The sequence below is a fragment of the Kryptolebias marmoratus genome, linkage group LG6, assembly GCF_001649575.2.
Source record: "Kryptolebias marmoratus isolate JLee-2015 linkage group LG6, ASM164957v2, whole genome shotgun sequence".
In the NCBI taxonomy this organism is placed as follows: Eukaryota; Metazoa; Chordata; class Actinopteri; order Cyprinodontiformes; family Rivulidae; genus Kryptolebias; species Kryptolebias marmoratus.
Window position 1 is genome coordinate 9,678,207 of NC_051435.1, and position 15,212 is coordinate 9,693,418.

Genomic DNA, 15,212 nt, shown 5'->3' on the forward strand with positions numbered 1-15,212 from the left:
TTCAGACACATCTTGTCATTTTTATTTTTTCCTAAACTCTTATTTGCTCTGTGCACAAACTCCTCCTCGCTTTGAAAAATGATCCCATTTTTACCGAACTGAAGAGAAAAGCATCCAAATGTTGGAAAAATCTCTTTTTTACCTCTCTCATTTTGATCTTGCTCCAAGCTTTACACCCATCTGACCAGAACCATCTGATGGTTTCTGTTTCACTTCTTGATTAAAAAATCTTCTTAAGAGTTTTTTTTTTTTAAATCATTTTTATTATTTGAACAGATTTCTTATTTCCAGTCAATCAGCTAAGTGCCACTTCTCTTTAAGGTCTAAAAGCTCTTCAGACTCATTGCTGTATCTAAACTTGAACAAGGATTATGTTTTTTAGAAATGCAAATGACAGATTTTATTTTTTTTTACTTTATTCGTGGGGGGGAAAAGGCTACTAATTACAAGAGTTTTATAAATTTTTAGTATCATTTGCTCAGCCAGAATGTTTTGTTCTTCAATTTAGTTTCTAAACAAAATAAAACGTCTGATTGAACATCCTTCAAGGCTGGTGATTTTATATTTCTAGCCTGATATTTTACCATTAGAAAGAGGTTAATACTGCACCAATTTAAAGACTTTGTGGTCTGTTTAGTTTCGTTTTGGGCGCCATAATTGAGCCTGACTTTAAACATGGAAATCCTTATTCTCATTGATACCTATGCTTAATTTCAATATTTTTTCATACAAAAGCCCCTTTTAAGACGATCAGATCATAACCCTCCGTGCTCAATCAGCCTCCCGTGGCTCGGACTCAGTAGGTCTGAGAGCTTTTTTGGCTCCTGTGCTCGTTCCTGCTGCCGTGCATGAATAATCATCTCAGCCTAGTAATAAAGCGCGCCAGTATTCCTGCCAGAAATGGCTTTTCTGCCGGACTCAAATGAGCAAAGCTGCACGTGTGTGTGTGTGTGTTTTCAGTGACATACATGCTGAATGACACAAGTCTGGGTTAGCTGATCTGATCGTGTGAGATCAGCACAAATAATACTGCGGGACGTCCAGAGCAGGGTTGGCGACAATAAACGATGAACTTGATAAATATATCGACTATCTCAGCATCGCTCGCCATCAAAGCCTGTTTGGAAATCCATTTGTGTGAGTGGTTCTGATGAGAGGAAGAGCCAAAGCTCCTGAGAGAGGGGGGGTAAATTGTTTGACTGAATGAGGAGAATGAGAATGCAGCACGCAGTCGTTTATGGCCTCATACACCGGGTCCATTTCAATTTGCTTTCATCAAAATGCATCCACGGGCTTCTCAAAGTGGATTTAGAGAAAGATGATACGCACAGTATTGCCAAACAATATAATTCAACAATTAAAATGTTGGTTGTTTTGATTTAATTTCATCCACTTTAAAATAATAAAAAAACTTTTGCGGCTGCAGTAGGAGTCAGATGTGCAGCCGGTTTATCAGGCGTCAGTCTTACTCACAACATCAGGGAACTCCAGCTACAGCTTTATGTTTACATTTCTAAAAATAAAATAAAAACTCTCAAACTAATCATTCTGGAATCAGCCCCATTCAAAGTGGCCGCTGAAGCTAAATGAGCTCAGAAAACACAGAAATAGCTCTAACTCCGTCAGTTTGACAAATTTACAGCTAAAATTAGGTTTGTTAGCAGCTGGGATTCATCTACAACTTATACTCCAAGCGTTAGCTAGTGTTAGCACAATATCTGTTTTTAAAACTTTCCCATTTCCTGTTGGAGTCCGTGTCTGTCTGTGAAACATCTCATGAACCACTCAACAGATTTTAACTAAACCTTTAGAAAGAAAACTTTGGATGTGCGTCTACAAATAATAACCCTATTTAAGATGGCTGCCACAGCTAATCAACCTTAGCAGACACTAAATGACTACGTCGCAGTCAGTTTTTACAAATATTGATTTAAAATTGAGTGGTAGTAGCTGGGAGTCATTTATAACACACCAAGATCTCCTATGAGATTGAGCATAATATCATACAAAAGGTTTGATCAAAGGGGCGATACCTTCATCCCTCCTCTTCAGAAGATGATCTTAGTTTAACACTCTGGGCACTCTGTCAATGAATGCTCTGCCTTTAATCTTTAATAGGTTGTTAAATATTGTCACATTGAATAAACAGAGACAGATCAAGTTCACTTCAGTTTTACTCATTCTGCTCTTCTCCTGTTTCTGCACCTCTTGGATCGGGTGTAATTTGTTGTTATATTCAGCCATGAATGCTCGGCGTATAATCATTTATCATTTAGCTCACGAGTGTGTGTGTGTGTGTGTATTTGTGTTGTTTCAGGTTTGAGGTGTTGTGTTTCCTCATGCTCTGCTACAACTCTGCTGTGGTCTACATGCCCCTTTCTTCCTATCAGTCAGTCTGCAGGATGAGCTCACGGTGAGAAAAACACCTAGAACGTGTTTGTTTTTTTTTGTTGTAACCAGTCTTTTTTTCTTCTTCTCTGTTTTAAAATTGCCTATTTGCTCGAAGTTAGGATCTAACCAGCTCCCCTCCCCCCTGTAGCCACACTTACCTCAGTACCTAGCAGTCCTCGCGGCAGGAGGATTTGATTTATACAATTTCATCTGAGCTCAGTGAATCGGCTAAATGCAAACCGAGCTGCTGGGTACTTATCTGAGCCTGCCCGTCTCGGAAACACCGAGACGCCCCAAAAAAAGGATCGATGCGTGATTCGCAGCGGCGCGGCTGCTCGGGCCGTTGTTCCTCCGCAGCGTGCAGACGATTCAGGATGTGAATCCTGCCTACTGTGAGTGAACAGACAGCGCCTGAAGCAAGCTCAGTCTAGACAGATGGCAAACTGTGACTGTGAAGATTTCAGAGCACAATGCCCTCTCTCTTTGTGTCCTCACAGTGGACAGTTTGTCGTCGAGCCCTCACCTAAACCCTGCGAGCACAAAGTAGTTCAGTTTGACTTCAGATTATCTGTTTCGTTCTCTCTGTTCAAGCTCCCAGACATCATCAGATGTCTGAGCTTCTTATTGTAGTCAGAGGAACTTTATTTATCAGGTGAAAATCTCTGTGACTTATTGTCTGTCTTCAACCCCTTCTCTCCTCAGAGTGTGTGTTTGCGGCTTCCCTCGACAACAGCAGAAGCTCTGGAGAGAACCGTGCAACCGCGTGCTGCTGGATCCCGAGTTCATGGTGCAGATGCTGACTGCCGTTTATCACGCTATGTACGTACCGTTAAACCTGAACGCAAACATCATTTTTATTTATCTGTTTCCTATTGTTAACATTTGCACCACAAGTTGTGAACATCTACGCAATTTTTGTTCCTCTGACTCGGTGAATCATTTACAAATGACTTTTAATCCACAGACACAAAAATCTAACAAAGGTGAACAAAATTACATTCATCTCATTATACTTATAGTAATGTAAAAACACTCTTAGTTTTCTTTATATAATTTGTGAGGTTTCTCTTTATGTTAATGATCTAAGATAACCGCTGGAAAACAGTCCAAACTGTTTCATCTACAACATATATTTACCACATTTTCTGAGAGTTAGCAAAGATGAAATGGAGATCTGTTTGTGTTTTCATGCCTCCCTGTTCTGTTAGGAGATTATTCATTGTGATAAGTGGTAGGTGGCTCGTTTTTTCCCTCTGAGATGCAGTCAGAGTCCGGCTAAATCAGAAACAATGAAGCAAATCGGTTTTTAAATGCAGACACAACCTAATAGAAGACCTTAATCTGTTAGCAGAATGTGTGTTTCCTTTCGGTAAGTTAGGCTTTTATTGTGAAAGGGTCCACAATCATTTTAGCGCGTTCAAGGTCAACTTTCTTTAGATAAGCTCTTATTTTAAAGGTCTGTTGTCGGTTTTTCGTCAGTTAAAGTGAAATCAATAAGACCGGCCTTGTTCTGTCTACATGTATTTATTTTGGTGAGCCAGCTTGCTTCACATCACCCTGGTAACAAAATTATAGACATTTCAAGTGGAAGCAGGGGGTTCAGCTAAGCGGCAGAATATTTTAAAGTTCCTGCTCAACTCCTGAGACTAGTAGACTTCGAGCAGAGCTCTCATTTTGTCATTAGCTGATTTAATAAGCGCAGATGGTTGGAGTTTTTTTTTTTTTTGGCCGTGTTGCTGTGAAGCAGGACTAAGAAGGACAGTCTTGATTTTCTTTCACCGTGAAAACCTCCTCGGTCTGAAGCCTCCCACAGCGCAGACAGATTACATCGGCGGTATGCTGAGGGAGCAGGTGAGCTCATCTCCTTATAAGAACAGTTGCTGCAAAGCTGATTATAACTCCTCGATGACAGGTGATCATAAGAAACTGATCTACTGATACTCACTGCTGTGGTGGTGGTGGAAAGGGAAGGCTGGGAGAGAATGAGGATCTGCCGCCTCACTGCTGTGGTGTTGCACATCAGGAGGCAGCAGATTGAATCAATCCGTGCTGCTGGGGAAAACAATAGCAATAGGACTTGTGCATGTGTGTGAAAGAGAGTGAATACAGGTATATTTTAGTATTCTTTACCGGTCTGGAGGTCGCCTCGGTGCCGTTTTGAGCTCAGACACACATGGAGGGCAAATATAAACGACTCTACGGCTCCACACATTCAGAGGACACTGTTTCATTTGGGTTAATATGTCTGCTCCTGCTGTTCAACCGTAACCCTACAGAAGACAAAATCAGAGGCGTACAGGGACATCAGAACATCAACCTAACCCTAACCATCACTAAAATAAAAGAACATATTTTCTCTCTCTTATCGTGATTGGTCTGTTTCTATCTGCCCATTCACGCCGTTTGTTAGATCCCAGGCCTAAAAGGAGTCTGATTGTTGGGTTTTATAGACTGGATCAAAGAGTTCAGTCACCCTTGTCTGATTTGTTTTCATGTACTGTTTTACTACGTGTATATTTTGTACTAGATGCCACTTCAACTTTAATTTGTTGTGGATTTTTCTCTTATCTCATGACTATTGGCATTTATTATTTTACTACAAAACTAAAGATAATCTGTAGTGATTTGTGCAGAAAAATCTTTGCATTTTAGCAGAGTTTAAATCCTTTTTTAAAAACGAATACTAATTTATGATATCAATAATTTTGCCCCTTTTATCAGGCTTACTTTAGTTACACCTGTCAGATAACAGATAACAATCAGGCTGGTTTTTAAAGTTTGGTTCAGAGTCGATCTGTTCTCCTTACGTTTAATTTACTCATAAGATCAAAATGGCAACATGAAAACAAAATAAACTCCAAGTGGATTTTTCAATGGGGATATTTTTGCTTTCTAAAAGAAGACGCTTCGCTGTGTTTTCTAGTAATTCAGTGTAATTACTCCATGTGTTTGTGTCATCCCTTACTTTGTGCAGCCGCAAGCTTCTTTAACCGTCTAAAAATAGTTCATGGGATGTGAGTCAGACATCTAACTTGTGAGAGTCTGCGGTTTACTCAAATAAGCTCGCAGCGTGATGTTTAATGTGGGTCTGTTTGTGTTTTGGGTTGCAGATACAATGGAGAGTGGGAGATGGGGCGAGAAGCTCTGGAGGACATCGTGTACAGAGCCCAGCTGGAGCTTTACTCCCAGCCCCTCCTGGTAAGAGCAGCAGCTTGTTGTGTGGATGAAGGTAAAACACGTGCAGTCTGCATCAACAAACAGCAGAAAATATCTCTTTTATTAAAGTTTTTCCTAAAAATTGGCGCTAGGAAACTCCAGGTTTGAATGTTAACTAGAAAAAGTAGATTTTTTTTGTTAAAATACTGTGAACACAGTGCTGGATGACTGTGCTGAAAGTACGAGGAAGGAGTTTGATTGCAAAAACATACAAAAAAGCCTATAAAAAGGAAAACAAAATAAGGTTTCGATGTTTCTCTGTGTGTGTGTTTCCATCAGCTGGGGAACGCCATGAAAAACTCGCTGCCAGAAAGCGCCCCCGACGAGCCGCGTGGACGCAAAGTGCTTCAGGTGGAGGTGACGCCCACCATCAGCCGTATATCCATCTCAGCGATCACCACCGCCTCCATACGGCGCCACCGCTGGAAGAGAGAGGGTAAGACTGACGCCCTGAGAGCGGCAGGAAAATCTGCCTCGGTGGCCACAGCACACCTCAGCAAATTTAACCCAAAATAACACAATTTAAAAAAAATAAATAAAACTGTAGTTTAGAGTCGTAGGTTAGATTTGTGGAGAAGGTTTGTGTTAGTAAAAAAAGAGCACATTCACGTGTGATCACACTTACGGTTTGTTGCTTTTTTTTCCGATTTATGAAAGGTCGCAAGATGGACTTACTTGGTGAGAAATGACCTCTGTGGTGTTTGTGTCCAGCAGTGAGAAGGCAGCCCGTTTTCTTTAGAAACTGATCACACCATTAGCATCATCTGAATGGTGTTTCGTGTCAGTTACTGTTTGTAAACGTGCTCATGTAGCGTCCGTGTTGGTGCTTCTTTCACTCACTGCTCCTTGTTGTTTTTGTTGCTTTTTTTGTCTATTAAGTGCATCGTGTGCTTTATGTCTCCAGTAAATTGTAAGTTTGTCAGTTTTGGATAATTTAAACAACAAAATGGTGCTACTTGATCCTATAAATGGGCGACTGATGGGGTAGATTATTTTCAAATACTATGAGTTTCTTTATATACATATATTTTCTAGTCCACAAAAGAATTTAGGCACCTTTTAGGGCAGCTGTTCCCAGGATGAGGCCTGCGCTGATTGACGCTTGCTGCTACTAAAGAAACGCATTTCCTCGTCTGTGTTGTTGACTCCCAGATTGTTTTGACTACTCAACCGATGCAGACTTGAGCCTCACCGTCAGTCCTCCTAGCCTCGTCCACCACCAACACCACCTCAGCGACCCTCCCTGGGACCCTGCAGCTAAAGACGATAGAGGAAAGCGGCATCACAGCCACCACAGCAGCAGCAGCAGCATCATTCCCCCCATCACACTTGAGGGTAGGGGTCAGGGGTGGCCACTCGTGGCAAAGAGGGTCTCTGGGAAGAGGTGACCCCTGCGATCTTCCTCCTACTCCCCCCTCCTCGGCTTGAGGCGTTCTAACTCTGCCGTTCCCGTTGTTTCTGCCTCCTGACTTCCCCAGAGTATACTAACTCATCCAGCCAATAAGACCCTCAGCCAACAACCCACCTACCGCAGATCATTGCTACTTTCTGCTGTGTGTACATGTGGAAGAGTTGCCTATTCTGGGGTTGAAGGAAGTGTCAATCGAGGCTGTTTTGCATGAACCGGTCGTCATCGGGCTTTCTGTCTTCCTCATCCGTCCTTCAACTTCAGAACGCTGCCCTTGTCACTCACTGAGCATGTTTACCAACCAGCCAACTCTGGGCTTCCTCAGCTCTTTATTTCTGATAATTAGTCTCGTAAGATTATGCTTTTCTGCAATTTTATTATGGGATATACATGAATTGGCACAGAGATCTCGACATCTTGTGTCTGTACTACCCCTGACTGTGTCTGACAACACCAAATGTTTGGTCTTCCAGGCCAGCAGCACCGTTCTGCTGCAGCCAGCCTGCAGGAAATATCATTTTGTTGTTTTTTTTAGTTTAATAGCTTTTCGCTATGCAAATCTTTTCCTCATCTCAGTGAGTGGGAATGAGCTCTGCATGCACGTGACTCAGCAAGCTTCAGTGATTTCAGAAAGAAAACAAAAAGAAAAACGAAGCATCAAACGCTGTAAAGCTGGCGTCTCCATCAACAAGGCCAAATGAACAGACTGATCATCATCTGATAGGAAGCAAAGGGTGCTCCACTGCCAGGACCCCGTGGCCCATTTTGTCTCATGGTCACACATGTCCATTTCCATTTGTGTTTGGTTGTTTTTAACATCCTGAATCTGAAGATGGGCTCATTTTCTCGGTTGTGTTCAGTGTTTGTTTGAGCGCCATCCAGTATTCTTCCAGCGGTCTTTTGTTAAACTCGGTGCAGACGTGGCAGCGAAACGAAGCTGCTTTGTTTCACTGAGCTGATTATTTCAGAAGCAAACGGATCATCCACTCTGCGTGTATGTGTGTGTGTGCTTTCTATAATTTGTGTTTTCTCATGGATTTGCATGTTTCAGCATCATTTCCCCTCATATGTTGATATTTTGATTGTTTGCTCACTTTATGGACATCAGTTCATTTTGACTCATTTCCTGAGTATACCTAAGTTATCTCAGAGCTTATTTGGGTTAAATGTAGTAGTTTTTGGTTCTGCTGCTGAACAGGTGCACCTTTAAAGCTCTGAGTTGATGCTGGGCTTTGAGGTTGCTCGTGTCTTTGAAATAATTATCACATACTTTAGGGTGTAAAGAAACCTGAAAGTGACACAAAGCCAGATGTACGACTGGTCTCACATGATTTGCTGACATCTACTGGCCACAGTAATTCATGAAAAACAACAAAATTAGACCTGACAAAACTAAACTTCAGTCAAACTACATGTTTTGTTCGTTTAGTGGCTCATTTTTAGCTCTCTTCTTTATGCTCAACAGTTTCAGATGCAACTAAAAACTGAAAATAGCTTCACAGTACTGCTCTTGATTCAGCACCTATTTTAAAATTTATATTTTGTAATTTATCATACTTGTCCATTTTGGTCTGAATAATCTTCCTCCAGATATATCAGTCAGGTTTTAGTTTTTAATTATAAACATTTGTCTTCCTATTGACTATAAACAAAGACTTGATAAGTAATAACTATGCGTTTTAGTTAACTTTTTGAACTAACATTATACTGTCAATTACATTGTGTTTGTGTGTAATTATATTCTATTAATATACCCTCTGTAAGTTCAAATCTCTGGCCCTTGAACGCACCACGAAGACAGTTTGTAAGTGCTTCCTGTTCAGCGCGCAGCAACGTAACAACTTAGAAGAAGTAGTGATGATTACTGTGATGGATTATGGTTGTGAAACAACTGGAAACTGATCTATCTTCACACGTGACCTGAAGCTTAGAGTCCCTCTCTCTGGGGTCAGCCTGTGAGAGCGTCTCGTTGGAAACTGAAAGACCTTTGGCTCGCCGCGGCGCTCAGATAGGCAGGCTCGTCCCGGCTGGCCAACCCCGACGCCGCTGCGCTGGGTGGGGGCGGGAGAGCATGTCTTCTCCTCCTGTTATGTGCATGTCGGTTCAGACCTGCTCCTATCAGTTCCTTCCTTTCTTTTCTGGCGCTGTCTGTGGTTCCCCGTTGTCCGATTATGCTTGTCCCAACGATGCATGACGGAGACAGAGACGGAGAGACAGACAGCTGATTATCTGTCTCTTCTTTTGACAGGCTTTACCCTGCATCCTGTATATTATTAACATGTTTATTTTTTTCCCTAACGCAATTTATCATTTTTCTCTTTCAGCTTTCGTTGTGAGGCCATAAAAACATCATTAATGTTTTATTTAATTGAATATATTTGTCAGTGCTCTGCCTTTTAGACTTCTACAAAACATTTATCACATTATTGAAGTCAGAAGCTGCAGGTTGGATTTTTAATCATTTATTTTGTCAGATATGAACCATCCTGTGTCTTGTAGTAAACATTTCTTAGATTATGCTGCTTCAGTATCTTATCAGCTGTGTTTGCACCAATTTTAAATTAACTTTAGTTTTTAAACAAGAGATACAACAGGTTCTTAGGTTATGCCATTATTTATTCTGCTATTATTTACATTTTATACCTTCATCTTTTTGTACAACTGCAGATCTTGTGCAAAATGTAAATAAAAACTGAATGCAATGATTTACCAATCTCAGAAAAACACATTTTAGTTACAATGGACTTTTTGAGATTTATTGCTGCTATCAAATTCATAATTACCTTATTTTAAAAAGGGGCACTTATTTAGTTATAACTTTTAATGTTTACCTTGTTCCATTGTGAATAAAATATGCAACTCATTGCATTTTGTTTTTGTTTACATTTAACACAACATCCCAACATTTTTGGACTTGTGGTTGTATAAAAGACTTTAATAAGTTTGAGTATGCGTCACAGAACTTCTAAAACTGTAGTTAAATGTTGTGATCACGTTTTAATCATCCATTCAGCCTTTTTCTGTTTGTCTATCATGCTGTCTTCTGTATGTCTTCATGCTCAGATGCTGATGGGATGAGCGGCGGCGAGGATTCCTTCAACATCAACGACCCGGATGAAGGTTTCTCCTCAGGAGCGTCCAACAGCAGCCAGCCCAGCGGCACCAAGTCAGGCAGCGGCGTGGGGCCGAGGGGCGGCAGCCTGAACAGCAGCAGTAGCAGCATTAAGAAGGCCATCGCGGCCCGCCTGTCTCGGGACAAGGAGAAGGAGAAGGAGAGGGAGAAGGAAAGGGAGCGGGAGCGAGAGAGGGAGGCAGAAAAACAGGCAGAACTGTCTGTGGAGCAGCAGGCTGCCGGGACAAAACACCAGAGGCAGCCGTCCCCCCCGGCCACCATCAAACTGGACGCCATCCACCTCAGTCCCATAAAGAAGCACCTGAGCTTCCCTGCGGGGCCCCCGCTGGTGCGGACTGGCAGCGCCTCGTCCAGCAAGTCCTTCGACTGCATGAACTTCAACTTGAACGGCGGCGAGGACGAGCAGGAGGGGGGGCCAGGAGGCTCCGAAAGGGAAGGGCTTCTAGCCGGGGGCTCGCACCGCTTCTCCACCACGAGCCTGCAGGAGGAGCACCTGAACAGGCCCGAGGAGGCGCAGGCCCTCCTGAGCCCTGGAGCCCCTCTGACCAAGCAGTCCCGCTCCCCGAGCTTCAACATGCAGATCATATCACAGGTCTAATGTCCAGCACAGGAGGAGACACACACACACACACACACACGCATTTTCTTTTCCCAGTAACCGCTCCACAGTGATCATTTCAGCTGATATATTTGGGCGTGTGTGTGTTTATAAATTAGGAAGCATTGTTAACATCTATTAAAATGTGACCTGCAGCCATCGCTGGTGAGTTTCTGAGGTCATAAAAACTCACCACATCCTCCCCTCCGACCAAACAGAGCGCTCCTCAAAGGGAGCATTTAACAAGAGCAAAGTGTAGGGATCTCACACTTAGATGCAAGTCTCCTGACATTCAGATGTTTATTTTTATGTTTTTAGTTCCTGACTGAATCAGTCGGAACGAATCAGCAATAACTCGTCGCTCATGTGGAGAAAAGTGGAGGTTCTTCCCTTTCATTCCCGGGCTCACGTGCAATCATTCTTTCTGATATCCTTCTGTGTTTATTGCTAATTTAAATCAGATATATATGGTTTTAAAGAAAAAAAAAAACACCTTTAAATGTTTTGAAATCACAATCCAAAGAAGGTTATTTCTGTTTTTAAGTTTTGGGGAAAAATCCGGTCAAACCCCCACTGATTGTTTAGATTCCAGGTCACGACCTCCATTTTATTTTTCCAGGTAAAGCAACGTTCTCGTTTGATTTGTAAAGTTAAACTTCTAGGATTGTTCCTGAACCAAACTGGAAAGTGGTGAAGGTTCGTCTGGCCTCGGGCTTTTCGGACTGGACAAATCGAAAGAAATCATTCCTGCGCAGCTACACGGGTGGAGACGTCTGTCTTGTGGTTTTACCGTTAAAGCTGAATCTTGCTGATGTGACACTAAAGGCTGATGACTGTATCCGTATCCTCCCATCTGAAAGCACTTGTACTCGTTAAAGCTGTGGCTCCTGTGCTCGGTGTCACGTCGAAGCTGGTTATTTGCTGCCCTCTGGAGGCCCGTGCTTGTCACTGCGCGTCATCGGACTCTGGTTTTTCTTCTGATTGGACCGTCCTAAAACATTTTGTTCTACCTCATTGTGTGTTCACCTGCCGTTGAAATACCACCAATCAGAAGTTTTTGTCTTTGAAACCAGATTGTTAATCTGATCCGTATGGTTTCCCATTTTGACTGTAATAAGGTTTAAAGTTTGTGTTTTTCTGTAAAGATCTGAGTATGTCGTCCCTACGTTTCAGTTCATTCTAGCTCAAGCAGGTCTGAACTATTTCCAGGGGATCAACCTGAATATTTTTATTTCAAATCTTCTCTTTTTTTATGTTTTGGGCTTTTAAGTGCAATTTGTTTTAATCCTTGTGTGCATGGAGCTCTTCTCTGCTGTGAAATGCCTGCATCTGCGCACATTGCTCTCTAGCCTCTTGTAGTGCTTCCTGCTCAGGCTGAGTGATTTCTTTTCGTTTGTTTTTGTGTTTTTTTTAAAACATGCCGTGCTCGTCTGCATGTTTAGTTTCCTGCTAAGCACAGCTGTTTCAGATGCACGAAACAGCCGGCGAGCCAAACCCCGAGTCGCGTCCTCGTCTTAGCCAGATGTGCCAACACGCATCCTCTCTTTGAGGATTTTTTTTTTTTAAATTATTATTTCTTAGTTTTTGTTTTTGCCCGAGTGTCTTATTTAAAATGCCTTTTTTTCTGTGTGTTAGTCTTAATTTGAAACTAGTAGAGAAAATAGTGGGATTTTTTGGACGCCCGGCTCAGCGTGCCCTTAGATGCAGCTTCACCTTTTCTTCATTTTAGGAGTGTGGGACACTGTATTGTCACGATCGTTACTTATTTTCACTGTTCACGTGTAAAAGAAGTTATTATCCGTCTGCGTACTGTAGATGTCAGCTGTTGTATTGCTCACCCGGGTGGGGGCGAGTGAATAATGTATATAAAGAGTTCAGTCCGGTGAAAATCACACTCATTTATGCTCCTGGTGTGCTTGAAGCCCTCTCAGCTGCTTGTCCCGGTCCTGAGTAATTTCTGTGTGTCTGTGTTTTATCCTTAAACATTTCAGGCCTCGGTTTTCTGCTGTTTGGCCTCACCTCCTTCTACCCAGCTGGGTTTTGAAATACGAGCGCAACTATACAGTAGTTTGTGCTTTTCTCGAATAAGCTGTCATCCCTGTGCTGTGTGACTCTCAGCAAGCCATGTTCCCGTTTTGCTGTATTTTGCCGTGAGTCGCCGTGGCACCGTTTTTTTTGTTTTTTTTTTTAAACTGGTGATGTGTTCACGACGTCTGTCACGAGCGCCGAGGTTACCAGCAGTCGTGTTGGTACTGTACGTTGACTTTGAGTAACAAATATCCCTCAGTGTGTGGTGTTATTTGCATGTGACCGGGGTGGGAAATGAACGCCAGCCTGTGATTGTTAAAAGGATTTGACTGCAGTCGTCCACACGTCGACAGAATAAGCTGCAACACGTCCACCTGCATTTCAGACGAAACCTCCTTTTTGTTACGACTTAATACAGAGGTTTACGTAATCTCATCGTGGGCACGACTGCTATTTATTTATTTGAACCGTTCTTATTCTGGGGCAGAATAATTATACAACTTCAGTCATTTTTAAAACCAAAAATTGGGTGCACAGTTTTTTTTTTTTATTGTGGATTTTCTCTAATCTGCACGGGGTCAAAATGCATACATACAGGCTCAGATATATACAAGCACCCCTACTAATATTTGATTAAATGTCTTTTATCAGGTTGCATCTCAGCCACACACTTTTTGTAGCCATCGTCTAGCTTTTTTTTTATTCGAATCAGGTTTGTTGAAGCAGAGAAACATCCAAAACATGCAGGATGGTGTCCCTCCAGGACCAGGAATGAGATTTAGGTGAATGGAAAAAGAAAACGGTTTGAATAAATCATTAAAAGCCCCAAATTTATTGCTTTTATGCCCATGATGAGTGGATGTAAACTTCTGACCTCAGCTGTAAAACCTCCTTTTTGTTGTGAAAATGACTTCATATAGTTGTGTTTAATCAATCACCGCGGCTGGTGGAGAAAGTTCATTTTCCATCCTGCATGTGGTTACCGTGGGCTCTGTTTTCATGCAGTTTAATGCACTTTAATCCATCCACCTCTTAAGATAGTTATTAAAATGACATATATAGATGTGCAAATGTGTATTCACTCAGTGCAGGGTTCTAGTCTCTTGAAAGTAGTTCTTCTATGGGGATGTCACATCCGACACAAGGCTATTTTTGTTAAAGTCTAAGGGTACAGCTATTTATTTTTATTTTTGTTTCAAAACCAAAAAAAAGTTTAAAAAAATTAATAAATAAATAAAAAAGTCATGGGTTTCAGGAAGGTCTCAGGAGTTTCTCAAAAAAAAAAAAAAGCCACAATTTAAAAATAGCAGCACCAAATTTTCTGTTTCGAATCGATTCTATGCAACATTTCTTTCCCCGCTTTCTTTCATTTCATTTTTTTTTTTTTTCTGTTGTATTTTTGGGGGGCTCTACTCATTAAGCGGGAGGGGGACACGGAGATTAAAGCTGATTTTTAAAGGTGCAACCCCTCAGAGTCCCTGCTGCAGTGCTGCAGAGCAAAGAACCGTTCCGATGGGAGGGGGGGCAGGGGTGGAATATGAGGACCATTTCTTTGTCACGCCAGTTTTCGGTGCATGTCGAGCCCTCCTGTCGGTCTGTTGCTCTGTGTGAAGATAGATCAGTTTCCAGTCAGTGTAGAAAAACAAAAGCAAATTAGCAACGATGAGTCTGATCTAGACGCTTCAAGAGAAGCTGCTGGATAACACTGTACTAATGATGTATAAATGGAGAAAAATACTTATTTTAAACTTTGTAAATAAAAGAAGTGTATAAAGTTAAAAGCAAGATGATTATAAAGATCAGTCTGAGATGTAGAGAGAGATTATTATGTATATTGTTGAATAAATATTGTGGCGTAATCGGTTTGAGTCTGTCTGTTTTCTTGTGAGTGGAAGTGGTTCAGTGTGATAATCAAACATGGCAGCAGGGTTTTTAATCCAGCTATCCGACATTTACAGGCTGCTTGAAGGTGAAATGGATTTTAAACAGCGGGCATTGATTTTATATCTTTTTTTATGATCAATTTAATTAATTTTACTGTTATCTAACTGTAGCTCCGTCCAGAACAATTGGACTGAAATGTAAAATCATATACATGTCGTCCAGTTTTACTCCGTTATAATACAGTTCAACCATCAGAGTCAGTAAAAATGATTAAACACTAGTTTTGCCTTTCAGAAACTCTACAGGTGAGGGGGAAGCACTCTGTTGCTATAATGTGGAAGGGATAAATGTACAAAATGATGCCGTTTTTCCTGCATCATTTTGGGACAGGAAATCCCAACATTAATACTGGAGGCCAACTTACTTTCAACACTATAACAGCACAGATTGTGCAGATAAATAATAAGAATTTAAACAATCTTAAAATGAGAGAAGCATGAAAATAACAATCTGTGAAGGGTGAGAGAGCATAAAAAGGATCTCGATGATGTCTG

The 15,212-nt window shown here is 41.6% G+C and overlaps 1 protein-coding gene across 6 annotated transcripts in view; it reads left to right on the top strand.

The window, feature by feature from the left end:
• The window catches only part of LOC108240787 (protein FAM126B), a 39,851-nt gene extending 25,764 nt beyond the window's left edge, over positions 1–14,087 (top strand). For 3 of the 6 annotated variants that reach the window (XM_037976178.1, XM_037976177.1, XM_037976179.1), the window contains 7 exons: positions 2,318–2,413; positions 3,094–3,210; positions 5,502–5,589; positions 5,887–6,043; positions 6,265–6,285; positions 6,760–6,942; positions 10,079–14,087. In XM_037976178.1, the coding sequence (XP_037832106.1) occupies positions 2,318–2,413; positions 3,094–3,210; positions 5,502–5,589; positions 5,887–6,043; positions 6,265–6,285; positions 6,760–6,942; positions 10,079–10,746 (1,330 nt within the window). In that variant the 3' untranslated portion in view covers positions 10,747–14,087. The remainder of the gene's footprint in view (positions 1–2,317; positions 2,414–3,093; positions 3,211–5,501; positions 5,590–5,886; positions 6,044–6,264; positions 6,286–6,759; positions 6,943–10,078) is intronic. The other 3 variants (XM_017424547.3, XM_017424546.3, XM_017424548.3) reach the window with 3 other exon arrangements.
• Positions 14,088–15,212: the final 1,125 nt, after the last annotated feature.